The sequence below is a fragment of the Sus scrofa genome, chromosome 18 (assembly GCF_000003025.6).
Source record: "Sus scrofa isolate TJ Tabasco breed Duroc chromosome 18, Sscrofa11.1, whole genome shotgun sequence".
NCBI lineage: Eukaryota > Metazoa > Chordata > Mammalia > Artiodactyla > Suidae > Sus > Sus scrofa.
The window spans coordinates 21,642,815-21,660,505 of NC_010460.4; the positions used below are offsets into that span (position 1 = coordinate 21,642,815).

Genomic DNA, 17,691 nt, shown 5'->3' on the forward strand with positions numbered 1-17,691 from the left:
TTTCACACAGACTAGATTTTCCAAGGATGCTAAATCTACTTACCACTCTGAACAAGAGTAAAGAGCCTTGCATGACCCAAAGGAAATGGTTCAGTATTAAGGCAGAAATATATATTTATATATATGTATACTTATATATTGAGAAGCTTTATTTTGAGTTGCATTATCGAATTAATTGTGCAATACACAGTGGTCATTCATATGTAAATGAATGTGATTCACAAAAAAGTGATTTGCAAAATATGATACCAAATTTTGACATTTTAAATACCCATGCTAATTAAGTACACTTATTAAACCTGTTGATCATATGGAAATTAATAAGTAAACTTTTTAAAAATGCCCAGTTTCATTGGAAATGTTTGCACATATAATCTGCTGTTATATAAATCAGATGAAGAGTTGGGCTTTTGAATACTGTCATGGCAAACTAGTCACTAAAATGATTATTAATACTGGGCTTATTTATAAAGCAAGATGAAAAGAGCTAATTAAGGATGGTATGACTAGATATCAATTATATTTAAGTGTTATATTTAAAATGTCTCCACATGTAATCATATCAATGGAGATATCACTTAATATGTGGGAAAATACGTAATAGAGGTATTAAATTGAGTGAGAATTTTGTAATGAATACTAGAAGTGATTAATTACAGCAGGGCCTTTAATTGGGGAACATTCTTCTGTCCTTTTTCTCAGTAGTTATTATAACCACACAGAAGAAAATTATTCTATAAAAATAATGTCTATGAAAAGAATTTATGAAGCATTACTCTAGGTGGCTTGGTCTGGAAAGATTAAAGATTAAAAAATGTAAGTATACTCACTAAGAAAGTCTTGGTTTGTGGTTGTTGGTGTATTTGTCTGCAGTAGTAATCTGACAGCAGAAACCAGTGGATGGCTCACATTCTGTGGAGTGTACTGGGTTGGATCCTATAGAATGAATCACTGTTGTGTTAACATTGTCATCACAGAATGGGCCATGGTTTTGTCTCTCCCAGGTCTATCTACATAACTCTCATCCATTTGTTAGACCACATGTTTTAGACAGAAAACAGCCTGATATCAGAAAAACATCAAAGGAGAGGAAGGCACATTTTTTAAATGAATGGTTTATCCTTCTTCTTTTACTCTATGAAAGATGGTGTAATTTGTTAATATAGCAAAATAAAAGGGGTGGGTGATCTTCATTTATGTTTTGTAGCATAGTTGTGAAAGTTAGGCAGTTTAATGTACCCTCAAGTAGCATTGCTCTTAATTTAGCATCATATGTAAAATACATCTTTCAAATATTAATGTATTTACAAGACCCTGATTCAAGTGTTTTATTTGTCCTTCCTTGAGGTGGATTTTGGTTGGTTCCCAGACTTCAACTATTGCATCAAAACACAATATAGTTATACATAAATAGATTTCTTGATGAAAATGAAGTTATGTCATATTGAACATGTTAACTAAGACATACATAAAGTTATCTCCAGTATGTCAAGGAATGTCATAAGATTGCTTTAATATATTATTTTTTAATTATTATCTTTATTTTATCGATTTAAATGTTGTATTGGTTTCAGCTGTTCAGCAAAGTGAATCAGCTATACATATACATATTTCCATTCTTTTTTTAGCATATGAGTTATTACAGATCTTTATTTAAAGAAAATTTACAACTATTTAAAAAATTGTGGCATTTATCATTATCTTATGGCTATTCTCTATTTAGGAAAAACAGTTTTCTATTAGTTCAGTACAAAGAAAACTGATCAAAAATGTAATATTTAGTTTATAATGATGAACATTTATGCTTTTAATGAGACCTAGCTGACATAGGTATATTTTCTTGTTAATAAGTCTTGTTTATTTTTTCATCTTTTTAGGACCACACTCACAGCATATGGAGGTTTCCAGGATAGGGATCCAATCAGAGCTGTAGCCGCCAGCCTACACCCGAGCCACAGCAACATGGGATCCAAGCTGCACCTGTGACCTGCACCATGGCTCACAGCAACGCTGGATCCTTAAGCCACTGAGCGAGGCCAGGGATCGAACCCACATCCTCATAGATGCTATTTGGTTTCCTTAACTGCTGAGCCATGATGGGGACTCCTTTTTGTTAATAAGTCTTATTTCCTTCTGTAAAACTAAGTGTGTTGAGAATTAAAGAATTAGGCTTGTGGTTAGAGAAGTAGACCTTTAAGATCTTTACCAAACTTTGATGCTTCTTAGGATTTTTTTTTTTTTTGTTAACAGTAAAAAAAATCCATAGAAGCCCCAAACAAAATGCAATTTTAATTTTACAATAATTAGCTTTGAAACGTAACCTTCACAAAAAGTATTTTATTATCTTATAAGAGTCCATTAGGGTATAAAATTAATACTTTAGCCACTCAGTGGAGCATTTCATTTTTCTCAATATTTTTGAGAGAAGCCACTTCCAATTTAACTTTTTTCCCTTGCCTAATGGAATGCTAAACATAAATAAAACAACTTTTCTGAATCATTACAACCGAATAGAAATTAACAGGGTTATGATTGATTGTTTCCCTCTGTGGTGAACAGGCAAGGTAGAGCTAATAGTTTTGCATGCCCTTAAGATACATGAAGTGCCATCTTCTACTTTCTCAAGGGAGGATGTTTGAAATTAAAAATGCATGAATTCTGTACTCCACCTTGGGGAGATCTGACAGCCCTGGCAAGTGTTGAACCTAGGAACTATGATTCTCTGCCCTTTGCTATTCACTCTACATTCAAGAAAGGAACCATCCTTAAGAAATAGATCTATTTAGGAGAACAATCTTAAGTCATAGCGTTCCCAAAGGGAGGCAGCCTTAAGAGTGATGATAGAATATTCTGACCCTCAACACTTTGAGGCATTTCACAGTAGATTCTCAATAGTTGACTATACTGGCGGTGGTCACAGAATGGGTGGGTAAGCTTAACTTGAGCTGCGTTAGTTTTCTATTGCTGTGTAATAAATAACTCCATATTTAGGAGCTTAAGACAACAAAACATATTATCTCACAAGTTTCTGTACATTGGAAATTTAGAAGCAGCTTTTCCAGGCTGTTATCGCTCAAGGTCTCCTATGAGGTTGAGTCAAGGTGTTAGCTGGGGCTGCACACGTCTGAAGGCTTGACTGGGCCAGGTGATTTTCTTTCTAGGTATCCATCACATGCATAGCAAGTGGGTGCTGGTCGTTGGCAAGATGCTTCTGTTCCATTCCATAGGGATGCTTGAGAGCTCTCAAGACAGTCTGGTTTTTTCTCTGGAATGAACGATCCACGAGAAGCAAGGCAGAAGCCAAAATGTCATTTATGACCTAGCCTCCCACATGCAGCTATTTCTGGAAATTATTGTTGTTCATGCAATCAGCTCTTTTAAAGTGGGAGAGGACTCCATAAGCACATGAATTCCAGGAGGTTAAATTTTTGAGGAGCCATCTTGGACCCAGACTACCATGGGAGATGGTCAGTTTTCTTTGGGTTTTAATAGAGCTGGTCTTGGGAAAATAATTTGTTTTTCATTTTGTTTTGTTTTTATTAAACATACCTGGAATTCTCATCATGGCTCAGTGGTTAACAAATCCGACTAGGAACCATGAGGTTTTGGGTTTGATCCCTGGCCTTTTTTAGTGGGTTAAGAATCTGGTGTTGCCATGAGCTGTGGTGTAGGTTGCAGACATGGCTTGGATCCCGTGTTGCTGTGACTCTGGCGTAGGCTGGCAGCTACAACTCCAATTAGACCCCTAGCCTATGAACCTCCATGTGCCGTGGGAGTGGCCCTAGAAAAAGGCAAAAAAAAAAAAAGGCATACACCAAAAAATTCTTTTCTCTCTCATCTCTGTGCCTCTTTGTGTAATCTTTTTATTTCCAAAACCATTTTTATTTCCAACTTTCAAGTGGGTCCCTTCTTCAGCAGCGCCTTTCCTGTCCTTCCTTCCTCAAAAATTCAACAAATATTTGAGGGTGAATTGTGTGTCAGTAACTTTTACTCATATCAGTGAAAAAAATCCCCCCATAGAGCTTACTTTTTATACAGCAGCTGCATTTCATAGTAAGTTGTCACCTGTTCTCTGTAATTTCTAGTTTTGTCCTATTAGCATTCTGTGGGATCTGATGTTATTTCCAGGTAGATGGTGTCAGAATTGATTTGATGTATAAATCACACAGCTGGTATCCAAGAATTTCTTGGTAGAGTGCAAAACCCCTCTTCTCCTGCCCCTCACATTGGAATTGGGTCCAAAACGTTTTACAAACAAATTTAAGGAAAGAGGTCAATGATTAGCAAAATTCCCCTAAAATAATATTTTTATTTTAATAGAGGTATTCTATGATCTAATTCAAAAGGGTAAGATGGACCTTTAAGGCCCTGAAACAGACACAGAACACAGCAGGAGGACTTGTTCATTTGCACCAATTTCTCTGCTTTCAGCTTACATTTGTTCAATGGAAAACATCACCATTAAGCTATCTCACAATGTGGAAATGCAAGACTAGGGGGAAAATAATGTATTTCAAGCTTAAAAAGAGGCAGAAACAATGAAGTTATCACCATGAACGTACGAGGAGTATGTTCAGAGAACGTACGTCAGAGAATGAAGTAGCTCGTTTGGCCATTTCTTTTCAAAATTAACCCAGTGAGATTTGAATTTATCCACATATGGTGGCTCATCATTTACACGTATGATTATATCCTAGCTGGTGTTTCAGGAACTCTGGCATTTATACCTGAACGTAATTCTAACGCATTTTTGCTTGGGACTTTTTTTTAGTGTTAAAACCACTTAAGCCAATAAATCTTTCTCCATATGTCAGACTGGTCAACATTTAGGAGGTAAACTAATGACACTCATCAGGTTGATGATGTGAATGATTTATTGGGCCCAATCATTTAAGACTTTCATGAAGTCAATATCAGGCAAAGAAACTCTGGGCTCTTATTATGGTAAACTGTGTTTGTACTGTCAGCATTCAGTGATTTATTACAAACCTGTGGCTAGGATTAGGATATTATAAATGGGGGAAAAATGGAAGGCTCATTAATATTTTATACCCACAGGTGGAAGACATGCAGTGGGCGAATAGAGAGCACACTCACCCGGCGTCCGTTTGCAGCCTGCCCTGTAAGCCTGGGGAGAGGAAGAAAACGGTGAAAGGGGTCCCTTGCTGCTGGCACTGCGAGCGCTGCGAGGGTTACAACTACCAAGTGGATGAGCTCTCCTGTGAACTCTGCCCTTTAGATCAGAGACCGAACATCAACCGCACAGGCTGCCAGCTGATTCCCATCATCAAACTCGAGTGGCATTCTCCCTGGGCTGTGGTACCCGTGTTCGTTGCCATCCTGGGAATCATCGCCACGACCTTTGTGATTGTGACTTTTGTCCGCTATAACGACACACCTATTGTGAGGGCTTCGGGACGTGAACTTAGTTACGTGCTTCTCATGGGGATTTTTCTCTGCTACTCCATCACCTTTTTAATGATTGCAGCACCGGACACAATCATCTGCTCCTTCCGACGGATCTTCCTGGGACTTGGCATGTGTTTCAGCTATGCAGCCCTTCTTACCAAAACAAACCGAATTCACCGAATATTTGAGCAGGGGAAGAAATCGGTCACAGCACCCAAGTTTATCAGTCCAGCATCCCAGCTGGTGATCACCTTCAGTCTCATCTCCATCCAGCTCCTGGGAGTGTGTGTCTGGTTTGTTGTGGACCCCCCGCACATCATTATTGACTATGGGGAACAGCGGACTCTAGACCCCGAGAACGCCAGGGGCGTGCTCAAGTGTGACATTTCCGATCTCTCGCTCATTTGTTCACTGGGGTACAGTATCCTCTTGATGGTCACTTGTACTGTTTATGCCATTAAAACAAGAGGAGTTCCAGAGACTTTCAACGAAGCCAAACCTATTGGATTTACCATGTACACCACCTGCATCATTTGGTTAGCTTTCATTCCCATCTTTTTTGGTACAGCTCAGTCAGCAGAAAAGGTAAGTGGCAAGAAATGCATTTTACCAACACTTTTCCTGGATTTCACTTCTTCCTTTAGGATACTTTCCCTTCTTTCTTTTTAGTTCACTTATAGTCTCTCAAGAAGCTTCAGTGTAAGATGTGTATGTATATATGTATATATATATATATATATATATATATATATATATATATATGTAAAGATCACTCTGCTTTGAATATGTGTTGACTAAGGCTGGTTTTCAATGAAAACCACTTTAATGTGTCCTCCTTAGCAAGGCTGAAGATTGACAGAGCTCACATCTCTTTCTCGATCCCTTCCCAGCTCTTTTATTGACTAACATAACTCTTCTTTTCCAAGCATTAAAAAAGGCAGGGAGAAAGGCCAGACATGACTCACAGGGATGCGCTATCTCAGAGATATCTCAGCGCATGACAAATGGTTCCTTCCCTGGTTCTAAATGACTCTGGACAAAAGCTATTCCATAATAATTAGGAAGGTTTTAGTCACAGAAGCAGCGTTTATAGTAAAATGGCAACAGCAAAAAGAATCTAAATGTCTTAGTTCCATCTGAACGGTTTTACTATTTCTCTTCAGTCCCCATTCTTATTTTTTTTCCCATATGTAGAGAACAATGAAGGGAGACAGCTATGGGCAATTATATAAAGCAGTTTATAATTTATTAGAAGTTGAAGATCAATTGAATTTGCTGAAATAATTTTCCTTTAATCTTCCATTTAAATCTTTAATCTTCCATTAACTTTGCCACATAAAACTCTGCAAGTAAAGAACATCTGTATGTGAAAGGAAGTATGTGCTGAACTGATGTATGGAGTTCAATGTATAAAAAGCAGAGAACTAACATTAATCATGAATTCCAAGGTTTGGGTGGTGTGGTGGAGACGGCCAGCTTGTAAAACAAAGGCAAATGCCACCATTCTGAAGGGACAGCCCTTCAGCCCCAACATACTTATGCGAAAGTTCCCTTCTCAGTGTGAAGACTTAAAGATTGTTCCTTCCTCTGTCATCAAAAGGCCTGAGCAAGTCAAACATCCTGGGGGCAATTATCTTCCCTAGGCTCTAACATTCCAAGTCCTGCATGACTCTTAAAATTCCAGCTAACTCAGAGGAAAGAATACTCGACAAGGGCACAGAGAGCTCATTTGTATGAGCTTTCATCCCTTCCAAGATCAATGTGGCCTTCAACTTTGAAAGACAAAAAGTGTACTTCAGCAAACCTGATTCAGAGTAAACTTGCCATGGTTTCCAGCGCTGTGACCTTTCTTGACTTGTATAGCCTGACGGAAATCCATGAGTATTTTATATAGGACCATGCTCATGGCAGGAAAGTAAAATAAGATAGTTTGGGGCTCTCAACCTAATAATTAGATAACATTCTCTTTTGACATATGCAGAGGGGAGTTTATGAAGATTAAACTTATCAGTTTAACTTAGGAAAGAATGTTTCTCTCAAATTCTATTGGCTCTATTTTGACATGGTTAATTGGACCAGTCAGGGAAAAATAATGTTTTTCAGAGTCTGGAAATGTCCACATTACTTGAATTATTAATAACATCAACTTAAATGGTACTTGCACTTGTGTTTGAACCTGGAATTAACTCTTCAATATATTGTTTTTATCTAGAGAGAGCCATGGGTAGTTTATTTTGCTTTCTTGTGGACAAGAAATATTTAACCAAACAAAATCTCCTGAACTCTGATATCTAACTCCCTTTTCTTTTTCTTTCTCTTCCTTTACATTTTATAAATGATGGCCTACTCTTACTTTTTATATTATGACTTCCAAGGGCCTGGGGGAGCAAATATAAGTGCTAATAAGATATTATTTCTATTTAGAGAAGTCTTTTAGTGACTCAATTATAGAATAAACTTTTAGAATATATAAAATCATGATTCTCCATCAAGCTATAAGATGCCACTATAGTAATTCAAGTGTGCATCATCCTAAGGCTCCTTTTTAAGGAAATGAGAAAAAAAATGGCCATTGTCTCTCAGAACAAGAACTCTGCAGGATTTCAGTTGCCCCCTGAAGAGCAGTGATGGAGAGAGTAAGAGTTTTCAGAGTGAAATGGATCCATGAATATGCCAGGGAGTGGAGGCTGCCCAGTGCTGCTGGGCCTGTGGGAGTTGTACATCCTTCCAAAAACCTGGAGTTTCTGTACATATTTGTGGATGTGAATTTATCAATGCCTGCAGAGACAGGACTGAATGCTAGCCAGAATTCTTTTCTCCTTTTTAGCTTTGTGGAATCAAAGCAGGTCAAAGAGGCACATGGTAAGATAAATTTATAAAATATATTAATAGACATAAAAAGAATGAAATAATGTCATTTGAAGCTACATGGATGAACCTAGATATTATCGTATTATAGTAAGTCAGACAGAGGAAGTCAACTATCATATAATACTACATATGTGAAATCTAGAACACTGGTATAAATGGACTTACCTACAAAGCAGAAATAGACTCACAACATAGAAAAACAATGTATGGTTACCAGAGAAATTAATTTGGGGGGGATAAATTAGGAGTTTGGAGTTAGCAGATACGCATTGCAATATGTAAAATAGATAATCGACAAAGACCTACTTTATAGCACAGGGAACTCTCTTCAACATCTTGTAATAACCTATAAAAGAAAAGAATCTGAAAAAGAATACATACAACTGAAACACTTTGCTGTACACCTAAAGCTAACACAACACTGTAAATTAACTATACTTCAATTTTAAACAATGATTAAAAAAATACGCTTATGTGTCATCCTAACAATTCACATTACAATTTGTTTCCCGTTGGAGTTCTCTGGTGGTGGCGCAGTGAGTTGTCATTATAGCAGCTCAGGTTGCTTCTGTGGTGTGGGTATGATCCCTGACCCAGGAATTTCCATTTGCCATGGGCACAGTCAAAAAAAAAAAAAAGAAGAAAGAAAAAAAGAAAAATTGCTTCCTGCTGTTCTATGTCAAAATTATTACTCTTTAATCTTTATTCAAAATAATACACAAAATTTTGAGACTGTTCATTTTTTCACATTGCTAAAATTATTGACACAGAAATTAAAAGTGAGAAAAACATTTCTATCTCTAAAGGAAGCCTTTTCCTAGGTTTCATTGACTTTGGAGGACCAAAGAGCTGGTCAGGCCTCCAGTGTCATTTATAATGCTCAGCCAGTTAACCCCACGTTATCAGCTTGAAGTGTTTGCAATAGTCAGGCGGCACACATACCCATTAATTCAGCAGATCCTTATTGAGCACTGTGGCCAGAATCGTGCCAATTATTGAGCCATGTCAGTCTGCTTCCTGAGCCTTCCTTGTACAAAGGCTCAGCCTGGCTCCCAGCCCATGCTGCCTGACGCCTGCCTGCACCAGCAAGTGCCAGGCTCAAGGGCAGAGGGAGATAGTGAAGAGCAAGATGCAAGATGAGAAAGCAAGCAAAAGAACTATGTGTCTGATAACTATACATCAGTGACAAAGAATTTACAACATGGAAGATAGGGGCAGAGAAAAATTTCCTCCAGTGTGCATTTAATTATATTTCATAGAATGATGTCTACAGAAGAAAACCTATCTAGCCACACCAGGTCTCTTTGAAATTACAAGAGAAGTAGGAATATAAAGTAAAATTAGTTGAATAATTTAGACAGATGTTTTAGAAAACCTCTGAGTAAAATCAAGTTATAAAGGGAAATTTGTAGCATTCCTGAGGACAGACAGCTCTCTAAAGTACACCTTCATTCAATGATAAAATGCCATTTAATTTCACACATTCTTTTTTTCAGATTTTGAAATCAAAATGATCTATTTTTTTCAATAGATTTTAATGACATCATTTGTTAGTTTTGCACCTATGGCTGCATTCAACTAAATCATAACATAAGTGAATTTTTTCTATTCTTAAAGAAAGAGTGGTGTGAGGGAAGGGCAGATGCACCAAGGCATGGATCAGGACCAACACAGACTTGTATAATTGGGTTGAAAAGACAAAATTTTTAAATATAATTAATAGTCAGGAAAAGAATCCTTAGGGATAGTTAGGGGCTGTTAGGATGGCAGAAAACTCTTCAATACAAATTTTACTAACTCTAATTGGGTTCATAAAACCTAGATAATCAGACCAAGGTTATGACACTGCCAAGCTCCAAGGAGCACAGTGCTTCAACCAGAGCATAGTATGGGACCAAAACAAAACATCCTTAAAACAGAAAAGAAAATAAAGCTCCAAAATGTTAAAAACCCCTTATGTCCCAAAACCCCTGGCCTTGCTCAGTGAGTTAAGTGTCCAGCATTGCTGTGAGCTGTGGTGTAGGTCACAGACCGCTTGGATCATGCCTTTTTTCCCTCTCCTTCCAGATGAACAGTGCGGCCTCTACGTAGTAGCTTAAGTCAGGAACCTGGAGTTATCTTAGTCCCTTCCCTCTATTCAGCCTCACCCCTTTATTTCCTTCTGTCATCTTCAAATGTCATCCTTTATCTGTCTCATGTGTATGTCTGTCTCATGTATCTGGATGAATATCTCTTGTGACATAGAGCCTCTCTCTCTCTTTGTGGCCACACCCGCAGCAGGTGGAAGTTCCCCAAGCCAGGGACCGAACCCACACTGCAGCTGTGACCTGGCCATAGCTGAAGCAACACCAGGTTCTTACCTCACTGCACCACAGGAGAATTTCGTTATGTAGCACATTCTCAATAAACACCTGTGGAATGAGTGAGTGGTGTGTCTTGCATAATGATGATATAATATAATAATATAAATGCCTATTTATGATTTAAGTTAGACTGGCATAATGGGACCTTATGTATTCACCTTACTGTGATTCCCATTACAACTTTTTTTCCTGAAAAATAATGTTTCTTATTTAAATGGTATGTTTCTTTTCAAAATTTTGTCAGTATCACTTATTCTGATATAGGGCTGCTAAATATTTAAGGAGAAATGCGAAAAGGAATTCCTACCGTTGTTCTTAGTTCTGTCTGAAGTAGACATGTCAAAGGCGAATTGATGCTATTCCCCAGATGCCTTTGCCATGTCATCCCTCCCTCATTCCTTTATTCTCTCCATTGATTATAAGGCAGAAGAGCCATAAGGGTGCAGAGGTGGGTGAGTGGAGTGAGAAAGATCATGGGGAGTTCTAGTTGTGGCACAGCAGAAATGAATCCAACTAGTATCCATGAGGATGCAGGTTCAACCCCTGGCCTTGCTCAGTGAGTTAAGTGTCCAGCATTGCTGTGAGTTGTGGTGTAGGTCACAGACCACTTGGATCATGCGTTGCTGTGGCTGTGGTGTACGCGGGCAGCTGCAGCTCCAATTCAGTGGCTAGCTTGGGTAGCCACAGATTTGGCCCTAAAAAGCTAAAAAAAAAAAAAAAAGAGAGAGAGAGAGCATGAGCTGTTGAGCAGGAAGACATGGATTCAAATCCTTGTTCTGTTAAACCAGCTGAGAAAATGCAGTTCAGTGGCTAAATTTGTGCAGAGAACAGTACATTCTCCAGAGAATGCAAACTCAGCTATAGAGCGATATAAAGCGCTCGCCTGTACCCAGCCCTCTTCACAAACTGAAGCAGATGTGAGTTCATACTATTTAGGAAAGGGCAGGAGGATGATTGACTTTTTAAAATCCTCTTGTCTCATTATGGTGGGTTTTTGTATTAATAGACACCTCATGGTAGTTTTGCTAAGAGCTACACATTGTGAGTCACAGGACGTGTTTAGCACATAATAAACAATCAATAGATGTTGGCTGTTATGACTGTTAGGTTATATTTCATGAGTGCGGGGATCTTATTTTATTTTGCTCACCATCATATCCTTCCATCTAGCATAAAACCAGACCCAGAATGGGTTCTTCACAAATATTTGTTTAATGACTGAATACATTTAAAATTCAGAAGATTGCCTCAATTTCTCCAGCCATTTGGACTATATCTGTGGAGCATCCCAACCAGAAGTATTTTCCCAAACACAGGGGCTTGCCCGAGGGTGTAGACCATAACAGCTTCCAGAGGTTAAAGGAGAGAAGAATCTGCAGGGCTCAGAGAAAGAGAAGAGCGACCTGTTCCTGAGGCAATATGGAACAGCCTTCGTGTATTTAGCAGAAAATACTGGAAGAAAGGCAAGTGTCACCAGAAAGCAGTTGCTGACACACTTGGGTGACCACTGAAAAGTGGATAATTCTAACAAGAGTGGGGAGAGGTAATTCTAAGAACAATAATAAGATTCTTGCTCTAAGAAATTGTCCAGATGAGAAAAGAACAGCCTGAGAAACCTGAGGTTAGAGTGTCAATATAACCTAGACGGCGATGGCCATGGAAGTAATTTTCAGAAGAGATCAGACCAACCCTAATTGTCTGCTAACACTTCTCCACTTGGAAACAATCATCAGTATCCTTCCTGTGTGTCCATCATTTGTATAAACTTTGTAGCGCTTTCTTTCTTTGTTAGCTCACAGTCATTCAAAGTGATTCTTTAAAAGCTTTTACCAACTATTTCTTGAAATAGAACTGTCCCACATCCCAGAACTATTTTCAGTATTATGGTAGATTAATCATACCACACTGTTGCAATCAATTCTGGAAGGAAAAATCAAATTAAAAGGAAAAAGAAAAAAAACAACAACTGGAAAATAAAACATTTTTATGATCTCATTTTTTCATTCAGTGAAAACGATGTGCTTGTGAAGATATAGAAGGGAAAAAAAATGAAATGAAAGAGATTTGAAGGCAGAGTATAGGCAAGCCTGTAAGGAGCTCTTCTAGGAAAGGCAGATTCATTATTATTATTTTTTTTTACATTTGTGCTACAAATCACTGCTGCAGAATATTACCGACTTACCCATCCAGGGCAGGTCTTTGGGGGGATGCCTATCTTATTGGAGAGCACAAAGAAATATTTGATTGTGTGAACCTGCTTAGATTCCATGATCCCACTTTTTGGGGCCTCAGAGGAAACTGTGTGGTCTGGGGCTACTTAATTTAAACATTTGATTGTTGGTGAGATTATGGTATTTACACATTTATATATATATGTGTGTGTGTGTATTCTCCCTCTCTTTCTTGAACTGAAATTGAGTTTACAGAGGATTTGAATTGTCTACACCCAAGTTACAATCAATCAATCAATCAGTCAACCTGGGAAATTAATCCTAGAGCTAACATATCTCATTAAAACAGTTTAGCTTTCTTAAATGCTAGAGAACTAGGTTTGATTAAGACTAAAATGTGAACATTTTCTGAAACATAGTGACCACGACTTTATTTCAAACATTTAGCAGGAATGCGATACAAAAAGACAATTTTTTTCTATAGCCAGAACTTTAATGACGCCCCAGACTGTTGATAGTACAGAATGCAGTGACTAATTTACTTATGTAACTTCAAATTGCATTTTCCATGATTCAGTAGATGCTTATATCTCATGGAGCACACAGGGTGCCAGGAAGAGCAGATTGCAAGCAAATAGTTCCTTTTGGCTGTAACCATATATACATTTTCATGTTGGGAATTTTTTTTTTTTTTTAACCTCTAAATGCAGAATCATATGCATTGGTACCCACTGTGTAGAGAAATATTCAACCAAATATTACCTTAAATTCCAGGCTATTTGAAATGAATGCCAAGAAGATTTATTTGCATCATTAAAAGAAATTAAAAAAAAAATCTTAGGCTGGCTTCTGGTCTAAGATATGGGCTGGCACAAACATAGATATCTATTCCCTGTAAGGTCATAATTAATTTTTTTGTTTGCTTTTGGTTTTTTAGGGTCACATCTGCGGCATATGGAATTTCTCAGGCTAGGGATCAAATCAGAGCTGTAGCTGCTGGCCTATGCCACAGCCACAGCAATGCCAGATCCGAGCCACGTCTGTGACCTACACCACAGTGCATGGCAGTGCCAGATCCTTACCACTGATCGAGGCCAGGGATCAAGCCCACATCCTCATGGATACTAGTTGGGTTTGTTACCACTGACCACAACAGGAACTCCAAATTTTTTTTCGAAAAAGGAAAGAAAATAAGGGAAATAAAAGATGATGGAAATGATGGGTTTAGAGAGAGAGGGAGAAAGAGAAACAGAGAGACAGAGAGAGATGGTAGTTACAGGTAGACCTCAGAGATATTGTGGGTTTGGTTCAGACCACTGAAAGAAAACAACATCATAATAAAGTGAGTCACACAGATTTTTTGTTTTCCCAGTGCTTATACAATTTATGTTTACATTATACTGCAGTCTGTTAACTGTGCAATAGCATTGTGTCTTTAAAAGAATAATGTGCATAACAATTAAAAATACTTGATTGCTAAAAAATGCTATTATCTGAGCCTTCAGTGAATCACATCTTTTGGCTAGTTGGAGGTCTTGTCTCAACGTCAATGGCTGCTGACTTAATCAGTGTGGTGGCTGTTGAAGGTTGGGGTGGCTGTGGTAATTTTTTAAAACAAGACAGCAACTAAGTTTGCCTCATTGATTGATACTTCCTTTCAATGCTATTCGAAAGCATTTTACCTAGGGTAGCACTTTTTTCAAAATTGGAGTCAATCGTCTCAAACTCTGCAGCTGTTTTATCTATATCTATTTATTTATATCTAAACTTACATACTATTCTAAATCTTTTGCTGCCATTTCAACATTCTTCATAGCATCTTCACCAAGAGTAGTTTCTATCGCAACAGACTACTTTCTCTGTTCATCTGTAAGAAGAAACCTCTGAGCCCTCAAAATTTTATCTGACACTGTAGCAATTCATTTGTATCTTCAGTCTCCATTTCTAATTGTACTGCTCTGGCTATTTCTACCACAGCTCCAGTTACCTCTTCCACTGAAGTCTTGAAACTCAGTCCCTAAGTCATCCATGAGAATTGCATTCAACTTTTTCCATACTCCTGTTAAAGTTGCTATTTTGACCTATTCTCATGAATCTCAAATGTTCTGAATGGCATCTAGAATAATGAATATTTTTCAGATGATTTTTAATTTGCTTTTACCAGTTCCATCAGAGGAATCACTATCTATGGCAGCTATAGCCTTGTAAAATGTATTTGTTAAATAAGACTTGAAAGTCAAAATTATTCCTTGATCCATGAGCTGCAGAATGAATGTTGTTAGCAGGCAATAAAATCCACTAGTCTCACTGTACATTACCATCAGACCTCTTGGGTGACCAGGTTTATAATCAATGAGCAGTAATATTTTAAAAGGAATCTTTGTTGCTGAGCAGTAGGTCTGAACAGTCAGCTTGAGATATTCAGTAAACCATGTTGTACACAGATTTTCCGTCATCCAAACTTTGTTGTTCCATTTATGGACCACAGGTAGACTAGATTTAGCGTAATTCTTAAGGGCCCTAGGATTTTTAAAATGGTAAATGAGCATTGCCTTCAACTTAGTCACCAGCTACAGTGGTCCCTAATTCGAGAGTCAGTCTGTGCTTTGAAGTTTCAAAGCCAGACACTGACTTCTCTCTAGATATGAAAGTTCTAGATTGTATCTTCTTCCAATGTAAGGCTGTTTTGTCTACATCAAAAATTTGTTGTTTATGTAGCCACTTTTATTAGTTATCTTAGCTGGATCTTTTGGGTAAATTGCTACCATTTTGTTTCTATATCAGTGCTCACTGCTAGCTTCGTACTTTTGTTTTGTTTCTTTAGGGCCACACCCATGGCATATGGAAGTCCCCAGGCTAAGGGTCGAATCAGAGCTGTAGCTGCTGGCCTACACCACAGCTCACAGCAACACTGGATCATATAACCCACTGAGTGAGGCCAGAGATCAAACCCGCATCCGTGTGGATTCTAGTTTGGTTCGTTACCGCTGAGCCACAATGGGTACCCCCTACACTTTGTACTTTTTATGTTATGGAGATAACTTCTGTCCTGAAACCTCATGGGCCAACCTCTGCTAGCTGCAAACTTTCTTTCTGCAGCCTCCTCTCCTCAGCATTACTAGGATATAAAAGAGTTAAAGTCTTGTTCTGGATTAGGCCTTGGCTTAAGGGAATGTTGCAGCTGGTTTGATCGTCTTTGGAGACCACTAAAAATTTCTCCAATTTTTTGGAGAAACAGCAATTGGGCTGTTTTAATTTCTTATCATTTGTATATTCACTTTATTAACACTCCTTAATTTTATTCAGGAACTTTTTCTTTGCATTCACAGTTTGGTTAATTGTTTGACACCAGAGACCTAGCTTTTGTCCTACCTTGGCTTCCAACATACCTTCCCCACTAAGCTTAATCATTTCTAGCTTTTGATTTAAAGTGAGAGACATGCAACTCTTCCTTTCACTTGAGCACTTAGAGGCTATGTTGGGGTTATAAATTGGCCTGATTTCAGTATTGTCGTGCCTCAGGGAAGGGGGAGGCCCGAGGAGAGGGAAGGAGACAGAGGAATGGCGGTCGGTGAGGAAGTCTGAACACATACATGTATGTAAGTTGTCTGTCTGATAGGGATGTGGTTCATGGTGCTCTAAGACGATTACAATAGTGACATAATAGATCACCATAACAAATGTAATAATAGTGAAAAAGTTCAAGATACTGCAAGAATTACCAAAACGCAACACAGACACAACGCGAGCAAATGCTGTCGGAAATATGGTGTCGATAGACTCATTTGATGCCGGGTTGACAAAAACCTTCAGTGTGTAAAAAATGCAGTATCTGCAACGTGCAATAGAGTGTAGTAAAACAGGGTATGCCTGTATCCACCTTAGGTGAAACAATTTGGGAGAATCCTAAAAAATAAAACTCGAATGAGTCTGATCTACAGAGAAATTAAGAGGGGAAAGCACAGCTCAGGAGATATAAATGATTAATATGACAGTCCCATATAATTTCTAAATCTGAAGTCACCAGAGACTTGAAGCAGGCCTTGGAGTGACCATCAGGAAAACTATTTAAAGAGCTGAGTTTCAAACTTGCTGGGCCACTTGGTCCCCTCACTTCTCCTTTCTGCTCTAACCTGACATGTAGGGAGCGTATAGGTTAAAATTACAGAATTCCACTGTAAAGAATAGAAATTATTTGATGCCAGAATTATCTTATGCTCTTAGTGTGGGCACAAGACATTCAGAGAACAGCAGTAGAATTTGTAATAATTGTATTTCAGACAGACGTGGACAGGTGGTAAATAGGAAGTGCAACTTCTGTATAGAATAGAAATATGATAAATCTCTCAAATCTTAGACTAGTTTCTCCAGGGGCAGATCCCCAGTCTGCTTGTTTACCTGTGTCCATGCATCTTTAAGAGAAGCCAGTTAAGTAAAACTCATTAATTTACACAGGTTCATAGTCTGTGTGCCCATCCAAGGGAAATGCATCTCACCAGTAATCCTTATCGATCAGCCTGGCCCTTCAATCATAATTATACATCAAAGCCAAAGATGTCATGATAGCTGAAGAAAACCAATAACATATTTTTTTCCCAATAGCATAATTTTAAAAGACAAACATACATACACACACATAATAAAAAAATAAAACCAGGAGTGATTTAGAAATTACAAGAAAAAAATTTAAATAGACTTTTAATTAGCATTCCAAGAAAGAAAGAATCAGGAGAATGTTGAACACACACACACACACACACACACACACACACACACACACACACACACCAAATCCATATATAGGCCATGGAAAATATCATCAGAGAATAAGAAAATGATATTGGAAATTAAAATTACGAACATGAAAATAAAAACTG

General features: G+C 38.0%; 1 protein-coding gene across 6 annotated transcripts in view; it reads left to right on the plus strand.

Moving 5' to 3' along the window:
* The window catches only part of GRM8 (glutamate metabotropic receptor 8), an 811,904-nt gene that overhangs the window by 697,766 nt on the left and 96,447 nt on the right, over positions 1–17,691 (plus strand). For all 6 annotated transcript variants that reach the window (XM_021079054.1, XM_021079053.1, XM_021079052.1 and 3 more), the window contains one exon: positions 5,059–5,994. In XM_021079054.1, the coding sequence (XP_020934713.1) occupies positions 5,059–5,994 (936 nt within the window). The remainder of the gene's footprint in view (positions 1–5,058; positions 5,995–17,691) is intronic.